The 20370-nt window shown below is 44.0% G+C and overlaps 1 protein-coding gene across 1 annotated transcript in view; it reads right to left on the bottom strand.

Moving 5' to 3' along the window:
* Positions 1-20370, bottom strand: part of NNT (nicotinamide nucleotide transhydrogenase) — a 480843-nt gene that overhangs the window by 383765 nt on the left and 76708 nt on the right. Inside the window, exons 3-4 of the mRNA XM_078675042.1 lie at positions 18344-18573; positions 16817-17034 (exon numbers count right to left, since the gene is read on the bottom strand). Coding sequence (XP_078531168.1) covers positions 16817-17034; positions 18344-18573 — 448 coding nt within the window. The remainder of the gene's footprint in view (positions 1-16816; positions 17035-18343; positions 18574-20370) is intronic.

Here is a 20370-nt window from a genome sequence, read left to right as displayed (position 1 = left end):
CAATGCTGGAACCAACTGAATAGGGAACAGATGTGACCAGCAGATTATGAGCTGTGTAGTGCTTTCTACAATTAAATACAAATGGATTCATCATCCTGTTTCCTGTGTTTACTACAAATACACTGATTTTTACGTCCAATAAAGGCCCTAGCCCTACCAGTAGTCCATTCAACCAATGGCACAGGTAGCCCTAGTCCCTACTTCCAACAGAAAGCCTAAGCCTACTCTAAGTCCCACACCTAGTCCAGCAACCAATCACACCAGAAGCCCTAATCGCTACTTCCAATTAAAGGTCTAACCCGAGCCCTAGTCCCACCCTACTCCCAACAACCAATAACATAGGAAACCCTAGTCCCTACTTCCAATAGAAATCCTAGCCCTAGTCCCAACCCTACAATGATTGAATCACAGACCCAGAAACCAATCAGAGCCCTCAAATACCCAACTAATGAGGACATTAACCCTAATCCAATAGAAACACCAGATACAACCACCAATCAGTGTAGACATGTACCAACCACTAGCAGACCATATAAGGTCCCAGCGACCTCAGACAAGGTTTGCTGGCCAGGGAGTTGGACTCTGCTCACTGCAATCTGGGGCACTCTGGGCCACAGGTAGGCTGTAACTCACAAGATGGAGGAGAATGATTTGGGGTGCACCCAGAAAAGCCTTAATGGGCCTGGGCATGTGTGAAAGGAGGGCTCAGACTTGCCAGGTAGCTGAATAGCCAATGCTCTGCTTGCCTGGGAGTGGGGGCTGGGCAGCTGCTTCTCCTGTTCAGAATCTCCTAGGAGACAGACAGGCTCAATCCACACTTTGGACTTCAGCAGGTAAGGGTCTCAGTAACTTGAAATCTAACAATACTGTTTGAATAAAACTTTACTCTCTCTGCTGGCCAAAAAACGAAGTGCACAGGTACTGGTAAACACCGTTTAAACAGCTCACAGAAGCACCCTCTGATGTAGAAAATCCCTGTTGCTGGGGGGAGGCAGGGGGGCTGGTCTCACTGGCTTGTGAACACAAATGGTGGATCGGCGTGCACTGTTTTAACATACAGGCCTTAGCACAGAGCAAAGGAGAAATTTGGAGGGAAAACAGAATTGTCGCCAAGTAATGAGAGGGACAAACTACAGAGGTTGGACTGCAAATCCCACTATTCAACACACTAAATGGAGGTAATCATGAGCAGGGAAAACCACAAGTTTAAAACACAACACAGGTGATCAAATATGCAATTACAGGCAGGCTAAAACTAAAAATTTTAACTGTGACAACCACAGGCAAAAACAGTAAAAACAGAAAGTGAAAATCGTTTTTTAAACAACTTTTTGTCTTGGGAAGATGATGGTCTATCAAAGATGTACACAGGAAACACATCTTTTGTACGACATGGGAGGTCTAAATGGCCCCCGACTAGTCTGAATAACATCTACACATACTTATCCTGGACATCCTGAAGGCATAGGATCCCAGTTATGTCGACCAGGCATACCTTGTACTCGGAGGCTCAGGTAGGGATTCGCTCCTCAGGAGAACAGGTAAAAAGTATCATAATACCACTACAGTCAGTCACTGTACAGTCAGAGCTGACAGGGCAGTGGACACCCTCACTCAAGATGTAGGCAAACTTAAAGCATATACTGTCATCAAAGCATAGTGTTGTAACTTGCCCTTTAATGAGAGATTCTTTCTTAGAATGTTAAGTACATGAGCAGCAGAATTTGGGGACCTCAGGTGGAGTGTGTCATTTGGGGGGTCTGCTGCTGGTGCGGTCTGATCTGATGGGTGTAAAAGAACCTTATTTTTTAGATGAACAGATGAGAGCCTCGTTTTATTACTGGCGACAACTGGCTGGCTACACCCACTGAAGAACTCCGTGTGCTTGGACGGTCAAGATTTGCGAGGATATTGATAACGGAGGTTGGTTTTCCGTTTTTTTATTTTTACATAAGAAGTTGCCAGACTCTTGAATTGTATTGGCTGTGGATCGCATAACATATCTATCGAATGCTGGAGGATTTGAGCGAAGTTGAGTCAAAATTGTACTTTGATTCACTGTTGGACTGTGATGCTGCTGTTTAGCGCACGAGTCATGTAAATTGAAAATAAATTTACAGCGAGGCAGATTCCACTATGAGCAGGCATTTTCTGATGCGTGGTCAGAGCAGAGCTTGAGAGTGTTATCAAGGCGCAAGACCAGACGCGCTGCGGAAGTGTGCACGTTTCGTGAAGGAAAGGTGGTGACGCATGTACGCTTTACGTACGGACACGAGTTAAAGACTGGACCGTGTATTCCTACACAACGCTAACGCACCGAGCTGTCATTTGACTCCAGTGAATGTGTGACTCAGCTCTATCACGCAGTGTCATCATCGGTTTGCTGCATAGGCGTGTTAGTAATAAATAAAAAAAATGTAAAGAGAAGAACACTGAATCCTGGAAACTGAAAGAGAAAACTCCCTCAACAGATAAGTTAATTATTTTAATGTATTTTGTTAGTTTAATATTTGTTTCTCACTTTCTAGCAACACCAGCAGCAATATAGAGTCGTTTTTCTTTTGATGAGTACCTAATGGGAGTGGAGCAGACAAGGAATTTATTGACAAACTAATATTACTAAAAACTAGCATTTCAGTTAGCTTATTGCTTTATCTTATTGTATTAGACTACTGTTTTAGATTTTTCTATTAGCTTGTTTTGTTTAGTTACTTTACCTTTCAGCATGTCAAAGTCCAGTGGCATGAGCCAACCAACTCCATTTTTATGTGAGTGTGGTGACCTACTCTTCCATGGAAGAAATGAAAGCCACTTTTTTGATTCATATCTCATAGCCATTGGTGACAAAACATTCTCTGCTGCTAGGAAACAGGCAGTTTTGCTTCACAATCTTGGTATTGAAGGCAGAAATATCTAGGATAGTTTGAAACCCAAACCAACTGGCAGAGGGGCTGGCTAAATTAACAATGTCTATGAAATGAGTGCATTACTTCTACAAACTCATTTTGGACCACGTTTGAATGTTGTCATGGAAAGACACAAATGTTTCATGCGTGTACAGGCCAAAGGAGAAAGTTGGTAACTATGTAGCGGCATTAAAATCTTTAGCTCAGACATGTGAGTTTGAACAGTTGACTGATTATTTCATACATGACCAACTGGTGCATTGCACAAATGATTCAAAGATTCAGATAAAGTTGTTATAAACAAAAAATCTGAATCTTAAAGAAGCTTTCACTATTGTTGAGAGCATCGAGCACACCTCTCATTGGGTAAAAGAAATGCGCACCACTTCAAGAAGAAATCAAAATAATACTTGAGTTGGGAGTCATAGAAGCAATAGAGTCATCAGAATGGTTGGCTCTAATTGTTTTAGCCCCCAAGGACAAAGTCAGCAAAATTAGGATGTGTGTGGACTTAAGAATCTTAAATAACTGTATCTGGGTCGACAGGCAGCCACTGGTAAACATTAATGAAGATCTGGCAAAATTGGGTGGTGCATGCATTTTCAGCGTGATGGATTTATCATCAGCTTATCATCAGATCATGCTACACAAAGACTCAAGGGTATTAACTTCTTTTGTAACACTCTTTGGTGTTTATAGATTCATCAGAATGCCATTTGGGTTGGCGAGTGCTGCTGCATGCTTTCAAAGAGTGATGACAAATGTATTAACAGGAATTGATACAGTCTTGTTTTTTAAGAACGATATACTTGTTTATGGGCAGAATAGAGTCAACCATGACGGAGTATTGTTCAAAGTACTGTTTAGACTACAAGAACGTGGTCGCACTTTAAAAAGTGAAAAATGTAAATTCAGAGTTGGGTCTGCATCCTACCTAGGACACACTATTTCCAGCGAAGGCATTAGTCCAAAACCTGATCTTGCAGAGGCAATATTACAGGCATAAGCTCCATTAAACAAAGACCAAGTGAAATCATTCCTTGGTGCATCTGAATATTATTCAAAATTTGTGTACAACTTTGCTAGTGTTGTTCAACCTTCAAGATTACTGTTAAAAAAGGGTGTGGTTTTCAAATGGACAGACGATTGTGATAATGCTTTTAACCAAGTTAAAAATGAGATTGCATGCATGGAAACTTTGGGCCATTTTGATGTACTTAAATAGACTATCTTGACTACTGATGCCAGTGTACGGGATTTGGGCGCTGTTCTCTCACAATTGGTCGATGGCAATGAAAAGGTCATTGGTTTTGCTTCACGCTCTTTGAAAGTAGCAGAAGAGCATTACTCAGTAATTGAGCGCGAGACGTTAGCCTGTTCTTGGGCTAACAACCATTTCAGATTTCATTTATGGGGTTTACCATTTTTGGTTAGGACTGACCACAAGCCCCTTGTCCACATGTTTGCTTGTAGGAATGTTGAGAGTATTACTCCCAGAATTAAAAGATGAGTTGAAGGACTCTGGGAATACAACTTCACTGTTGAGTACCTGCCTGGACTTAAAAATATTTCAGCTGATTTCCTATTGAGGATGCCTTTAGACAAAAAATAATTTTGCACAGTTCATACTGTTCCGTATCTTGGGTGAAGGAATCATTACTTAATGAAGAGGAATGGAAAGTCAGCTCTGAGTGTGACAAGTCCAGGGACCAGTTATGAAGTTTGTGGTCAATGGGTGGCCTGCAATTCATGATGTTCCCAGTTGTGCTAAAGGTTTCTGAAATGTGCATTAATTGAACATTGTGCAGGGGGAACTTTATAATCAATTTGGCGCATGAAGGTCATCTCGGACGTAGCTTAACCAAAGCGAGAGTCAGGGAATCCTACTGGTGGACGGAGGATGACCGACCGTTAGTAGAAGCCGTTAGGGATTGTATTATATGTGCTGGAAATGACAAATCCAGAAAAGTGAGTGCTGCACCTCTTTCACCTGTGGCAATACCTGAACGTCCCTGGTTCAAACTTGCTATTGACGTTGTTGGACCTGGATATCTTGTCTTCCTCTGACAGGTTTGTGGCACATCTAAATAGGTCTCAGCTTGCTGCATGAGTTCTGTTACAAAGAATATAATTGAATTTCTTAAGGATGCATTCATGTGTGAGGGCATACTGGATATTTTAGTCTCTGATAAGGGGGGTGCAGTTCACTTCTCAGGAGATGATGGATTTCTTTAAGGATCTCCCCATCACTCATCACTGGACTGCTCTTTATACACCACAAGCTAATGGCTTAGTAGTGAGCATGAATAGGCTTGTAAGAGCTTCTGTCCAAACTGCTGTGGAGACGCCATTTAAGAAATTCAAGGGTAGAACAGCCAGTTCAAAACTCAGTCCAATGTGGTTGAGTGTAAAAGACAGGAGCGGTGTAGTGAATATTTGGAGTGAAAAGGTATCAAGAGAATTATAAATGAAGATTTGATGCCAAGATGAGTGTACGCAAGTGTGTTTGGAAGGTGGGTGATCTTGGTTTTTGTTAAAAAAAAAACTGTGCGTCTCCCAAAGGTGAAACAAATTTTTTGGGTCCCAAACTCATCAAGGTTATGAGAAATGTTGTCATATTCAGTGGTGGTGATGTTTGGAGCATGTACTGTTTGTCAAAAGGTGGAAGAGAGGAAGGTAATGTAGGGCCCCAGGCTAATCATTTCCAGTGTAGTAATGGAAATATTCAAGCTTATTCGTTTGGTCGCAATAATGGACCAAGGAGGTCATCATTATATCTCCAGGATTACATTTTTAAGGAATGGTGTAATTTTTTGCATGTGCTCTTTTATGTTTGCTTTTCATTGTTACTGATGATATTTTTTCAGCACACAGTTTGTATTCTGCAGTTCATTTATTCCTTTTCTTGTCCCTTCATTTTCCTTTTTTACCGCTCATTAATATTGTAAAGGGAAGAGGTTTTCTAACTTGCCCTTTAATGAGAGATTCTTTCTGGGAATAATAAGTACATCAGCAGCAGAATGTGGGGACCTCAGATGGAGAATGTTAGTTGCGGGGTTTGCTGCTGGTGTGGTCTGATCTGGTGGGTGTAAATAAACCTTATCTGGGAGATGAACAGATGGGAGCCTTGTTTTATTACATATTGTTGATGGTGACTAAATGTGATACTGAGTACTTTAACTGTTTTGCATGATTGTTGGGTCCACAGAAAAAAACTGTAGTCCAAAGTCGACTACTGCAGGAATAAGCAGCCTCACCAAGCCATAGAGAAATTTGTTCTAACAGCATTGAAGAAGTTGCACATTTCAAGGGGGTGGGGCTGAGGGGGGTGTCGACAGGTTATGGAGCCAACTGCAAAAGAAAAGCAATCCGGAGATGGAGTACAAGCAGTTATCGTTATTGGGAGTTGAACAAGTCACGTTCCATTCCTGTGCTGTTTAGTTACAAAGAGGGAGATGTTGTTTTCTGTGCCAAACACTACCAAACTGTAGAGTTGGATAAGAATGGACAAAAAGTGTGGTGTTGGTAAACAGCAGTGAGGAAGCTGAAGACTTATAGCAAACCAGTTCTAATGGAGTGACGTGCCCTGTAGTGGGGTTTTAAACTTATTTTTATTGGCATTTTTTATAAATAAGTATGGATCATGTAAGCACTGGTCGCACAGTTTTAATCGATGTGAATATCTTTACACCAGTTCAACCTGTAGAGGTGTACATGCCTACTTGCTACATCAATGCTCAAAGTAAAGGTGAGAGAATATTCCTGATAACAGAAAAATCTGAGATTATGGCAAAGAGTTCCAGCTTAACACTTAGGGTTTCTTATACTATATAGGACATTTGGAGGATTGAGGGACCGAATAGCGAGGGAGCAAGCTATTTTAACTGCATGAGGAAGTTATTAGAACTTTTCAATTGTATGGCAATAATATCTAGAACATACAAATGTTGACTACCAGGACTTGAAGCTCATTCTAATGCTCCCAAGCCATAAGAGAAATTTCAGGACAGTGGCATTGTGAGCACTGCAGACATGTAATGAGATTAGGAATGTGAATATCCATAAGGGTAATTGTTCCAAATAGAAGGGATTATGTGTCAGATACTGATGACAATATGTTTATCTGCAGGGTTTCCTAGCTGGCAACCAACCAGTGCCAAACAAGGTGGAGAGACTCATCACCAGAGTCTTGATAAAGATGGTAATTCATCATTGAAACCATCGAAACGCGTCGACGCCCTACTGCACGATCAAGGGAGACTAACACCGATCCTGTAGATTTACAAGTTTATAGTGCCAGGATTGTGTGTATATAAAATCCTAAAAACGTGCAAACACCTATTGACAAGTTGTATGTCGTGTGTATGTCTCTCCTCTTTCCTTTTTCTTATCCCCTCTTTATCTTTGGGTTCATAACTGTAAATTAATTGCATTTGTTTTTAAATTCATGTGTATTGCTGATTGTATTTTATGAAATTGTTTTTGTAATAATTTTAAGTACTAGCTCCAGATGAGCTGTTTTTTAATTATTGAACTGTATTTGTACGAATATATTTTTATATAAATAAATAATGAATCACATCAATGTTGTTTAGTGTGTGAGTTAGTGAAGGAATGCAGTGGGTTCATTACCAAGAGGACTAAGAGATCTAAGATTAACTTGGGTTTCTCAAGTAAGGTCTGCCAAGGGAAGTACATTTTCTTTACGGATTGAGGCATACCACATTTCATATCCAATATATGATAGCTAAAGCCCAACATGTTCGTTCACCCACAAACTGATTCCTGCCTTTGTATTAATTGCCTCCCCTTGGCGAATGATGTGGACATGTTTAAGACCTACAAAGTCGTCCTAGTGAACTTGTGGTAGCCAAAATATGTATCTAATGAAACTCGTATTAAAACCAACTGTTCTGTCCCAGGGGTTCATCTGTCTATCTAATATGAATATTGCAGTGTCTGAAGGGTTAGGGTGAGGTGTCTCTCTCCTTCCCTTTAACGTTGAGAAAAGGGGGGCCCACCTAGGGCCTTGCCTGCATTCAGACACTAGCAAGGCATCTAGAGCCCGATGTAGGTAATCCCAGATTACCGATTCTTAAATACCGAACCATACCGATTCGGTATTTAAAGAACTGGCAATCGGGATGTAGGTATTTTTACCGATTCAATTACCGAATCGGTAAAAATCGGTAATTACCAAATCGGTATTTACAGATTCGGCAATTGCCATGGATTCCTATGGGCATTGAGGCCCATTGGAATCAATGGCAATTACCGAATCGGTAAATACCGATTTGGTAATTGGGGGAAACATTGAAGGGTGGCAGGGTGTCACTTTGACACCCTGTTGCACCCCTCAATTGTGAATGGGTGCACATGTTGCAGACATACATGCCCTTAGGGCATGTATGTCTGCAATATGGCACTGTTTAAAAAGCAAAAGAAATGCTTTTTAAAGGGTTATTTACCACCAACTTCTAGTTGGTGGTAAATAACGAATTCTTAAACCCCTGTAGCACTGATTACAGTGCTACCTACATGTCAAAATACAGATTCGGTAATTTTACCGATTTGGTATTTTACCGATTCGGTAAAATTACCGAATCTGTATTTTACCATGCCCCTACATTCCAAACTCCAAATACCGGTCGGTAACGGCCGAAATCGGCCGTTACCAACCGGTATTTGCCTTCCTACATCTGGCCCCTAGTAATTGAACTGGGTAGGGGGAGAATTTAAGATAGTCTCCCCAACCTAGAGTCTCAATATACTGTATAGGGGGGGGGGGGGATTTCGTTCACTATGGCACATCAACTACACTCCTCTCAATGTGTGTCATTTACCTCCTCCATTTCATCACGTGGACTGCAGAGGGTTTAGTAGGTATAAGGAACACAGACATTGTTCAAGGGATTTGAGAATAAAATAAGTTGTAGATAAATGAAACTGAGAAATAGTTAATGTACTACCTTTAGAAGCATTCTTGTTAGGAGTCAAAAGAATCACTGAACAAGCATTGCATTAGGTTTTGCTCATGCGATTAAGAAGCTGTTTTTTGTTCTAGGTTGCAGCCTGCTGAGTAGTTGTACAATATAAGTTACAGAGAGCATGTTAAAGTGTTATGACTTGTTTTTGTACAAAAAGGCAATATTTTGTGCCATTACTAGTGGTATAGTGCGGTTAAATAATAGCAAATTTTTCACAAATTATAGAAGGAAATATAATTAATTGATGTAATAGCAATATTAAGTATTGTGGGGAGTTCTGACGATTTTTGGCCTGGTGCCACTGCATCTGCCGAACAATTCAAATCATGACTATGTATTGCCTGCTAGATAAATGCACTTGTGACTGTCTTGTTTAGTAGTAAAATTTAGCAAAAAATCTGGGTTTAGTGAGGTCCCTAGAGCTTTTGGCCCCAGTGCCACTTTACATGTTGCCGTATTTAAATCTAGACCCTGTAACTGCACCCGTGACTGCCTGTTTAGTAGTAAAATATTGCAATATTTGGTTTTTAGAGGGCTTCCAAGAGCTTTGAACCCTGGTGCCACTGCATCTGCTGCACTTCTGAAATCATGGCCCTAGAGCTAGCTACATAACTGCACATGCGACTGCCTGTTTAGTTGTAAAATATAGCCATATTAAGTGTTAAGAGTTTTGACAACTTTTGAACCTGGTGCTACTGCACCTGCTGCACCACTCAAATCATTACCCCCCTGCTGCCTACAAAGTAAATACACTTGTGGGTTCCCGTTTAGTAGTAAAAAAAATAGCTTAGCTCTAGTACATTCACTTTATTTTTAACTTGCAATGTTTATTACAGCATTTTGAATTTGATCATAATGACCAAATAAATTAAGGTGAAATAAATCAATCCGAAAATGCCTACAAAGTGCAAAGAACGATACTGAGGCATGAATAGGAAATACCACAAATGTTCTAAAGCTAAAGCATCTGCTGTACACAACTACGTCATAAGAAGCAAGCATCCAGCATACGGTTAGAAGTTGTCTGCCTTTTCCTTGGGATGAGACCTCTTGACAGCGAATGGGGCTTAAACAGTGTAAACAGCATTAGTAGAAGTATAGTAAATGCGTGCAGCCAGGGGAAGTTAACAAAAAAAGTTCCACATAAAAGCAAATGAACACAGTAATTCGGTGATGGGAAGTGATAAGAGTCCCATTTCAAGATATATTAAATACAAGATATTTCACAAGCACAGCGCAAGCGAAACCAAAAAAAAGGGGGTCGAAGGGCTGAGGAAAAATAGTTGAGGGGTAAAGTAATCTGATGTGGAAGGAGGAGTTGGCTGTCTTAAGTATTGGGATGCATTTCACAGGTGAGGTAAAACTGAACGACCCCAGGCAGGTGGTGACAGTCGAGAAGGGTGTACGTGGGTAGAAGACTGAAAGTGTTAACACTGTAGAGATTTTAGAGGAACAATACTAAGTCATTTGACACTGGGAAAACCGTGTGCAAGGGAGCACAAGTATTAGGAAGAGACCTTGTGGTATAGTTTCTGGCTGAGAGAATAAATAATTTTTAGGTAATACGCAGCACCATATTACAGTTACATTTATATAGCACTTCGTGAAACAAATTAGGCACTGCAGCGCAATTACGGATGCTACTAAGTGGAAGTGATGGGAATAGATCAGCATGCTTCTCTCATATCAACACTGCCGGCACACCTAGAGCACCGCCATGAACACGGACCCAGCACAACCCGCTCACAAGAACACAACCGATTCGAAGACACTGCAATGCATCCTCCTCAACGTCCGATCACTCCACAAACATGCCACCGAAATCTGGGACCTCCTCGACAGCACCACCCCAGACATAGCATTCTTCACCAAAACCTGGACGAATACCATCTTGGGATCGGACATCGCCATTCCCCAAGGATACAAGATCTCCTGGAAGGACCGCGCCACCCGCCCGGGAGGAGGATTCGTCATCGTCCACAAATTCACCCTCTGCCTGAGCACACTCCCCGACGAGCCCACAGATCTGATGGAACACCTACACTTCAAGATACAGGCCAGCCTTTCTACCACCCTCTGGGGAAACCTGATCTACCGACCCCCTGGACACCGCGGACCATTCACCAACTCCATCACGGACATCATCTCCCCGCAAGCCATCGCATCCACCAACTGCACCCTGCTGGGAGACTTCAACTTCCACCTCGACAATCAACTAGACCCCAACACCAAATCCCGCCTGGACAACCTCCACAACTTTGTACTACGCCACATCGTGTCCGAACCCACGAACACAGCAGGACACACTCATGATCCCCTCTTCACAACAGGAAAGTCCATCACTTTCAGCCACACCACGGAAATCATGTGGACAGACCATCGATGCATCCACTTCACCTTCAGAACACCCACCATCCACAGACACCAGCACCTACTCCCACGGAGAAACTGGACCAAAATTACAGACGACCAGCTCACCTCCTCACTCTGCAACTCTACCCCAACCACCACGGAAGACGACGACCCCAACACCGCAGCCCAAACTCTGCACAGATGGATCCCCGACAGCGCCAACACCACAGCCCCCCTCAAGAACACACACCAAGAAAGCCAGATGGTTTACCACCGAACTTAGAGAGTCCAGGCGCACCTGCCGCCGCCTCGAGAAGGCCTGGAGGAACTCCAAATCCACAGAACCACAACAACTTCAAAACCGCCACCAATGCTTGCCACTAACTCATCAAAACACAAGGAAAACAGCGATCAAAGACAAAATCTCCACACGCACACAACAGCGAAGAAATCTTCATCATCAAGGAGTTCGCCCAACCCACCAGCGAGTTTACTAACATTCCCCCCTCACAAGCCCTCTGCAACAAACTCAGCACCTTCTTCCACCACAAAATCAAGAACATCTATGACAACTACGACGAAGACAACCAAAACACTGAACCCTCACCAGCCACCCTGAAGCCAACAATTGACAGCTGGCCAAACCTTACCACTGAAGACACACTGAAGACGATGAAGTCAATCCACTCCGGGCCCCCACGGACCCGTGCCCCCACCACATCTTCAACAGAGCCGCCGACACCATTGCACCCATGCTCCGCCACACCACCAACCGCTCCCTGGCGAACGTCTCCTTCCCTGATGACTAGAAACAGGCCGAGATCAACCCCCTCTTGAAGGAGCCCTCGGCAGACCCCACCGACCTCAAAAACTACAGACCGATATCCCTGCTCCCATTCCCATCGAAAGTCATAAAGAAAGCCATCAAAAGCCAACTTGCCGCCTTCATCTAAGGGCACAACATCCTCGACTCGTCCCAATTCGGCTTCGGAAAAAAACACAGCTAAGAAACCACCCTCCTTGCCGCAACAGACAACGTCCGCTCCCTACTAGGGTGCGGTGGTAGACTGTGTCGAAGGTCGCTGAGAGGTTGAGGAGGATGATGGCTACTGTTTCTCCTTTGTCCAGTAGAGAGCGGACGTTGTCTGTTGCGGCTAGGAGGGTGGTTTCTGAGCTGTGTTTTTTTCTGACAGCCTTCCTGGAGACGAACGGCTCCCTCGACCCATCGCAGTCTGGATTCCGAGCGAACCACAGCACCGAGACCGCCCTCATCGCGGCCACCGACGACATCCGGACCCTGCTGGACAATGAGAAACCGCCGCCCTCATCCTGCTCGACCTTTCGGCTGCATTCGACACGGTCTGACACCGCACCCCGACAACCCGCCTCCGCCTCGCCGGGATCCAAGGAAAGGCCCTGGAATGGATCACCTCCTTCCTCTCCGACAGAACCCAAAGAGTCCGTCTCCCGCCCTCCCTCGCAGAAGCCACCAAGATCATCTGCGGCGTACCTCAAGGCTCCTCGCTCAGCCCCACCCTCTTCAACGTCTACATGAGCCCCCTTGCAGCCATTGCACGCAAGCACAACCTCAACATCATCTCCTACGCCGACAATACCCAACTGATCCTCTCCCTCACCAACGACCCCACCTCCGCCAGAGCCAGCTGCCAGGACGGAATGAAACACATCGCAGACTGGATGAAGCTCAGCCGCCTGAAACTGAACTCAGACAAGACGGAAGTCCTCATCCTCGGCCCATCCATCTCCGCCTGGGACAACTCCTGGTGGACCCCTGCTCTGGGCCCCCCACCCAAGCCCACGGACCACGCACACAACCTGGGCTTCATCCTTGACTCCTCCCTCACGATGGCCAGGCAAGTTAACGCCGTTACCTCCTCCTGCTTCAACACACTCCGCATGCTCCGTAAGATCTTCCGCTGGATCCCCACTGGAACCAGGAAAACGGTCACCCAGGCCCTCGTCACCAGCCGTCTGGACTACAGGAACGCCCTGTACGCTGGGACCACCGCCAAACTACAGAAAAGACTCCAGCGCATCCAGAACGCCTCAGCACGACTCGTCTTGGACATCCCCCGACACAGCCACATCCCCGCCCACCTGAGGGACCTGCACTGGCTCCCCGTCAGCAAGAGGATTACGTTCAGAATCCTCACCCACGCACACAAGGATCTCCACGACTTGGGCCCCGAATACCTCAACAACCGCCTCACGTTCTACACTGCGCCAGCCTCGCCCTCGCCACCATCCCACGGATCCGCAGAACCACCACAGGAGGAAGATCCTTCACCTACCTGGCGGCCAAGACCTGGAACACCCTCCCCACCCACCTACGACTCACCCAGGACCACCTCTCCTTCAGGAAGCAACTCAAGACCTGGCTTTTCGAGCAGTAGCAGCCCCCCCCCCAGCGCCTTGAGACCCTAGCGGGTGAATAGCGCGCTTTACAAATACTCTTGATTGATTTATTGATTGCCAGAAAGCAACGGGTCAGACTCCCTCCTTTCCTCTCGGACCCTACACCAACCACCTGCAGAGTCCCCAGGGGTCCTCCCTCAGCCCAACGCTCTTCAACGTCCACATGGCTCCACTCGCCCCATCGTCAGAACCTACAGACTCAACATGGTTTCATTTATAGGCAGACGACACTCAACTCATTCTCTCCCTATCCAACGTAGCGAAACACAACTTTCAGGAAGGCATGAAAGCGGTTGTCAAATGGATGAAAAGCAGCTGCCTACAACTCAACACCGACAAAACAGAAGTACTCCTCATGGGCCCACAACCCAAAGCCTGGAACGACACCTGGTGACCCCCGCCCACCCCCAAGGACCACGCACGCAACCTTGGAATCATCCTTGACTCCGAGCTCAACATGGACAGTCAGCTCAACTCTGTCGCACCCTCCTGCTTCTACACCGTCCGCCTCCTACGCAAGACCTTCAAATGGATCCCCCTCGAGCACAGAAAAAACATGGCTCACACCCTCGTCACCAGCAGATTCAACTAAGACAACGCACTCTAGACCGGAATAAACAAAAACCACTGCAAGACTGGTCCTCAACCTGCCAAGACACTGCCACATCTCCCAGCACCTGCACACATTCTACTGGTTCCCCATCAAGACTAGAATCACCTTCAAGAACCTCACCCACGCACACAAAGCCCTCCACACCACCAGACCAGCATAGCAGACCAGCATAGCCGACTCAATTTCCACACACCCCAAAGAAACCTACGATCAGTTGAGCTCTCCTACGCCGTGGTTCCCCGCGCCTGAACGACCAGATTGGGAGGCCGCTCCTTCTCCTTCCTCAGGGCCAGAGCCTGGAACGCCCTACCGCTCCACCTCAGACAGACAACATCAATCCCTATCTTCACCAGAAACCTCAAAACTTGGCACTTCGACAGACCCCCTCCTTGATGGGCTGGAACCTGCACCCCCCTCCTCCCCAGCACCTTGAGACCCTTATGGGTGAGTAGTCGCGCTTAACAAACAGGTGATTGATTGATTCTATCGAGTTGTGGGAACAGGTGGCCGTGGTTTGAGGCAGTGGGCCGTGAGGTGAGGGGTGCTCTAAATTGTGTAGTTGGGTTGGTACTGGTCTGAGAGAGATGGTGGGGGGTGTGGTTGGAGAAGGTATTAGGCTTTGATTCGGAGACTGGGGGTGGAGTCCGGGTTGTGAAGATATTTTAGTCATTGGGTGACTTGGTGACCTTTATTGCAGCATTAACGCATGGGTGCGTATTGGTTTTGTGATTCGGTGGGAATTACTCTGTTCCATCAGGAGGTGTGGAAGAATTGGTATTATGTGGGCGGATTGTTATGGTGGAGTGTGGAGACAATAAGGGTGAACCGTTTAAAGTGGCTAGGATATGCAAGGACACTATTTGGGGCGCCTGCGGATCGCGTGTAAATCTAGGATGATCTAGAGTGGGGGATGAGTACTTATTAGATACTGCATGTTTGATGATAGGGAAGAATTTGTCTGAAAGATCTAGGTTGCGGTCTGATGACAGGAAGAGGATAATCCCACTGTTATAAATAGAGATGGTTATTTTTGCATTGAAGGTGGGTAAGGGATATACGGACAGTCTAAGGCTATGTGGGGTTTTCCTGGACGTAGAGATCAAGAGCATCTAGTAGAGGGCATTCCTCCATTGAGCTTTTTTGTGTAGAAGATGAGATCATTTATTAAGATTCCTTTAGATGCGCAGAAGTAGGGGTCATAAATTAGGGTTTCTGGGTGTATATTGAGAAATCTGTGTTTAAAGTTCTTGGAGGCATTTTTTGTTAGATTAGGCGGGTATTCAATTTTATAGGAATTGCAACTGTCAAATTCCAGGTTGGTGTTAAGTGCATACAGTGAAACAGGATTCACATCTGATAGGGAGCTGGACGCAAATGTATGGATTAAAGAGACCGAATGCATTGTGGTCTGAATGGTGCATAGCAACATACTATGAGAACCAGGAAAACGTCATATAACGTATTAGATTAAAATCACAGGTTATATGGTCTGGAAAGTTCTATAGTCATTGCTGTTCAGAGGTCAGGAAACGTGATTCTCAAAATGGTAGTGCGGACCGGACCGTCCTGGGGTGAGAGAAGTACCGCTAGGCAGATCCGAGTGGATAGGAATTGGGTAGGAGATAGGAAATTATCTTAGTCTGGATAATAACAAAGGGATTCTGAAAAACAGTTCAGCTTCAGTAAGATAAATTGTCTCCCTCACACTTAACTTCATTTAGCTTCGTTGCAAATGGCTGAATTGGATTGGTAGAGCAGATACGAAAGCCTAAGTTTTTACTGTGAGAATTGACAGAAAGTATGCGACTGCACTGAGGCCTATGTTGGAAGTGTTAAGATGTGGAGTGTGTACGGGAATGACTGCTCAACTTTGGGCATTGCACGCATGCAACCAGCGTCTATGCAAGAGCGTGGGAAAAGGGTATGAGAACTAAGGCATCACTGCAGAAACAGAGGTATTCCTGGGTTTACCACGAAAGCCAACAATTTCTGCAAACAACTGTGGCTATCCTTCTTTGCACTTTAAAGTACCTTGTTTGAACGCACCTGCAACATATACCAATACTAAAAAGATCAAATACCACTGTTTCCTTCATTTTTGAATGATAGTTTTCCACAAACAGTACACCAGTGAAACACATAAGTACTTTAATCTTACCAAAGAACTATTAATTAACAAAGCTATATAACAGGACCAACAATGCAGGTACATTTAGCAATTCAGCATTCAGAACTAAACTCTTTGTGCATGCTAACTTTGTGCTTTCACAAATGCTGTTCATTCCTGGACTCTCTTCTTCAAGGTAACCACTTTAGATAAGGAAGTTGTGTATTTGCATAGAGCTCTGGCATTTTCATTTACATGCTGTACACCGTCTTTGCTAGTAAATTAGAGTCCTGGTCCACTGCTTCTACTTTAAGATCATCTTTTCTTATGTATACTCATTTATACAAAAGTAAATTTTTCGGGGAACCAAGGGCTCAAAACACAGACAATAACATACAAGAGTGCCAAACCATACCCTGAAATGTTGGCCATGGAGCTAAGTGCATCATATCCTTGGGCGATGGTGACCCGGGGTACCTGATCCATGGCTAGGACAGTGCTTCGATGTTCAGCCAGTTTATTCAGCAGCTCTGGGTTCTGAGCTGGATAGATGAAACTAATAAGCGTAGCTGCAGGTTTCAAAAGGTCTGCCTCATGGGCGCCGAGTACAGGGTTCAATATGGGTGCCCTCACCTATGGAATCGAGACAAAGAACGCCAATAAGATACGCAAATTATACACCCACATTTAAGAAGCCCGTTCCAATATTTAAAAATAATGATAATATTTTAAACCATTTATAGCTTTCTGTGGTTGGTTAAACATCTGTACCATTTGCACACATTAAAAATGGTTTTAGACGTTTCTGAAATGGCTGAATAAAATAAAAACACCTGAACTACATAAAAATTCCCCCAATATAGAAATTGATGAGCATCAACTCTATTCCACTGAAATAAGAATATTTTGCAGCATTACACACATTCATGCATGGGCTCTACCTTCAATCGTACTGAAGAGAATCTTCATAGTTACCATAAAATTTCGGAAGTTATTTACTGATGCCAGCTCAGATTGAAACATGTATTCCTCAAATACTAGAACTTAAGCTTATAACCAGATATACAGCATAAGATCGGTACAACACTCATTATCCACATGGCTTGTTCCATACTGGGACGAGATAACCAACATTCTCTCCGAGGCCTTGGACACACCACTCCTTAAAGTCAGACTTCATTATCTCTTGGGTAACACCTCCCGCTCTGCAGCGCATAAACCAGTCAATAAATGTATCGGTTTAGTGTTGGTCTTTGCCAAGTGCAGAATAGCCATGTGCTGGAAGTCAACTGCGATCCCCCCCATTGGACTGTGGCTATCCTAGCTACGAGCTGGCATAGTGGCAGAGCAGGGAGCACTGCACAATAAAGTGATTGAACGCTCTGCCCCGTCTGCCCCCTAGGATGACAGATACTTGGAGGTGGTGGAGACCAAATTTGCTGGCGCGCTTCCCTGAACAGCTCTACCGTGCTGATTTAGTTCACGGCTCTACGATCAGAGCGCTCCATCTCGCCCACCCACAAGTTTCCCCTAATTGTAGTGGCAGAGTAGGTCCTGCGAGGCTCCCTTGGGGGACCACTATTCTTTCCCCTCCCCTTTCCATCCCACCCGACATACCACATTGAGGTTTCGGGTAGTCACACTATTACATCTGCACAGTTGAAACTGTTTTCACATTGTTTGTTTCGGGTTATGTTTTATCTTTTTGTGCCCATTATGGATACCGCAACGTTTTAAACCCATGTATAATGAAGGACTGTATAAGGTCTAATCATTTTGAAACCCATTCAGTGATAGTATAGACGTTGTCTGTACTGCTTGAATGCACAACTGTACTAATTACTGTCAAATATGTTGTTTCTTACAATGTTGATTTTTTTTTTTTTTTTTTTTTTTATTAAAGCATTTACATCAACAGCACAGGACAATGAAAAGAGCATACTTTGAGAACGAGGTCAGATGCCAGCACTTCTTTGGTCCCTAGGATCTTGGCACCCGCCTCCTTGTAGTGGTCATCAGAAAATTTTGAGTTTTCACCTGCTCCACTTTCAACCACAACATTAAAGCCCTGTTTAATCAGTGCCTGGACCCCAGCTGGTGACAAAGCCACTCTCTTCTCATTCTGGAAAATTTCTTTTGGAACACCTACAGTCAGTTGTTTATATGGAACACCTGCAAAAGAAAGAAAGGAAACCCTTTGTACAAGCTCTGCAGAAAGAATACAAAGGAGTGAACCCCCTCGTAGGCAAAATGTTTGTGCTGGTCACACATCACAGTGCAGCAGATCATTGCAGAGAAAAACAAAAAACTGAACCAGGCAAACCGGGATATGAGCACTGGCAAGGAACGTGCCCTGAACTATCACTGATTTACTTAGGGTCAAGTGCGTACCACAGATTAAGTTTCATAAAACACACATTGGCATAGTAGTCCCTCACACTTAAGGAAACCTGTGCGTGTGTGTATATATATGTATATGTGCTTTTGGTAAAAGGGCTGAAAGCTAACAATCACAGGGAAGATGGCAAATAGCTGAAGTTAGCTGAACCGTTGCCCCATGCTGTATGACCCAATAAAAGGGCAACGAATGAAGAGGGTTGGCTGAACGCCTCTTAAGAATATTGTACAGAATTTTAGTTTGGGCACTCACAAACCATACACACAAATCATTAACATCTTCTTACATCAAACGCATTCACTTCATACCAACACAAAAAACATTTCTGAACTTAACACTGAACAAACTCTTTACTTACCACATGCAAAAAACAGAGACCATATTAAACAAGATTCTCTAAGGAAAGAAAGTTTCATTGCATGCTGGCTAACTTTTCTCTTTGAAATCCTCTACATCCTGTAAATTGTAGAAAAGCGTCTTGTGATTAATAAGACGGGATGTTATAAAAGGCAGCATGTTAAATATAGGCGAGTTTGGACAAACATACCGAAGGCACATTTTTAGCCTCAACACAAAACAGAACAAGCATTAGTGAAAGTTTGAGCTTTTGGCATGGCAAACAATGTTGGTTAGATTATTTTTTTGTCAAAGTAGCATGAGCAATAAAAGAAAATCCATGAAGCAACGAAAGGGTGCAGTAGTTTTTTTTAAATGGAAGATTTTTGTTAGCTTGAGTTTAAAAAAAATTAACCATTGTTGTTTATTTAGCTAAATAAACAGCAATGTTGCATTTTTAAAACACCAGACAACAAGAATCGCACTTCCTATCAAAACAGAAGGAAACGTATGCTCACTAGCAATCTTTCGGTCTACAATTGCATTAAGGGTGCAGTACCTTATGTGGCTAATAAAGGTCTCATTACAACTCTACCGGGACGCCTAGTAACAACCTGTGGTACGGCACCCTTTTATTTCTTTGTGGATCTATTGCATATGTATGCTACTGCTGGGATATTTTTTCATGGGAAAAAAAAATCTAACCAACAGTCATTTTCAAAGCCAATAGCTCAAACTTTCATTAATACGACGCCTATTGCATTGAATACGCTTGTTATTAAACCGAGCAGCTGTTTTGCTGAAATGCTAGTGCCACAAAAGCACAACTTACACATGAGAATAAATAGGCTTCTACGAAGAAGTGAGATTGCGAACAAGAGATGTGTTAAAGATGCTGTCACGACGGATGCTGTGCGATGAGGAGGTGGTCTGTATTATGGTGATCGCATGCTGATGAAGGAGATCTCTGGCCCAATGGGATACTTTGTACTGCCAGTTAAAGGGTCTGCATTGTTTAAGTGAAAGCGCGAAGAAAAAATATGTTTTCTAGCATCAATACGGCAAGCAGTGCACAAAAAAAAGTAAAAGCGCTGCAAAAAAAATATATATTAATGCAGCACTCTAAGTAAGCAGGGAATGCTAAGGAGCACAAACAAATGAAACACACCACTTTAGTTACAGGACCAACATGTCGGGAAAGTGCATAGCTGTTGTGCCTGGAACAGCAGCTTTGA

The sequence above is a fragment of the Lissotriton helveticus genome, chromosome 2_1 (genome assembly GCF_964261635.1).
Source record: "Lissotriton helveticus chromosome 2_1, aLisHel1.1, whole genome shotgun sequence".
NCBI lineage: Eukaryota > Metazoa > Chordata > Amphibia > Caudata > Salamandridae > Lissotriton > Lissotriton helveticus.
This window is presented reverse-complemented; position numbering and strand designations above follow the sequence as displayed.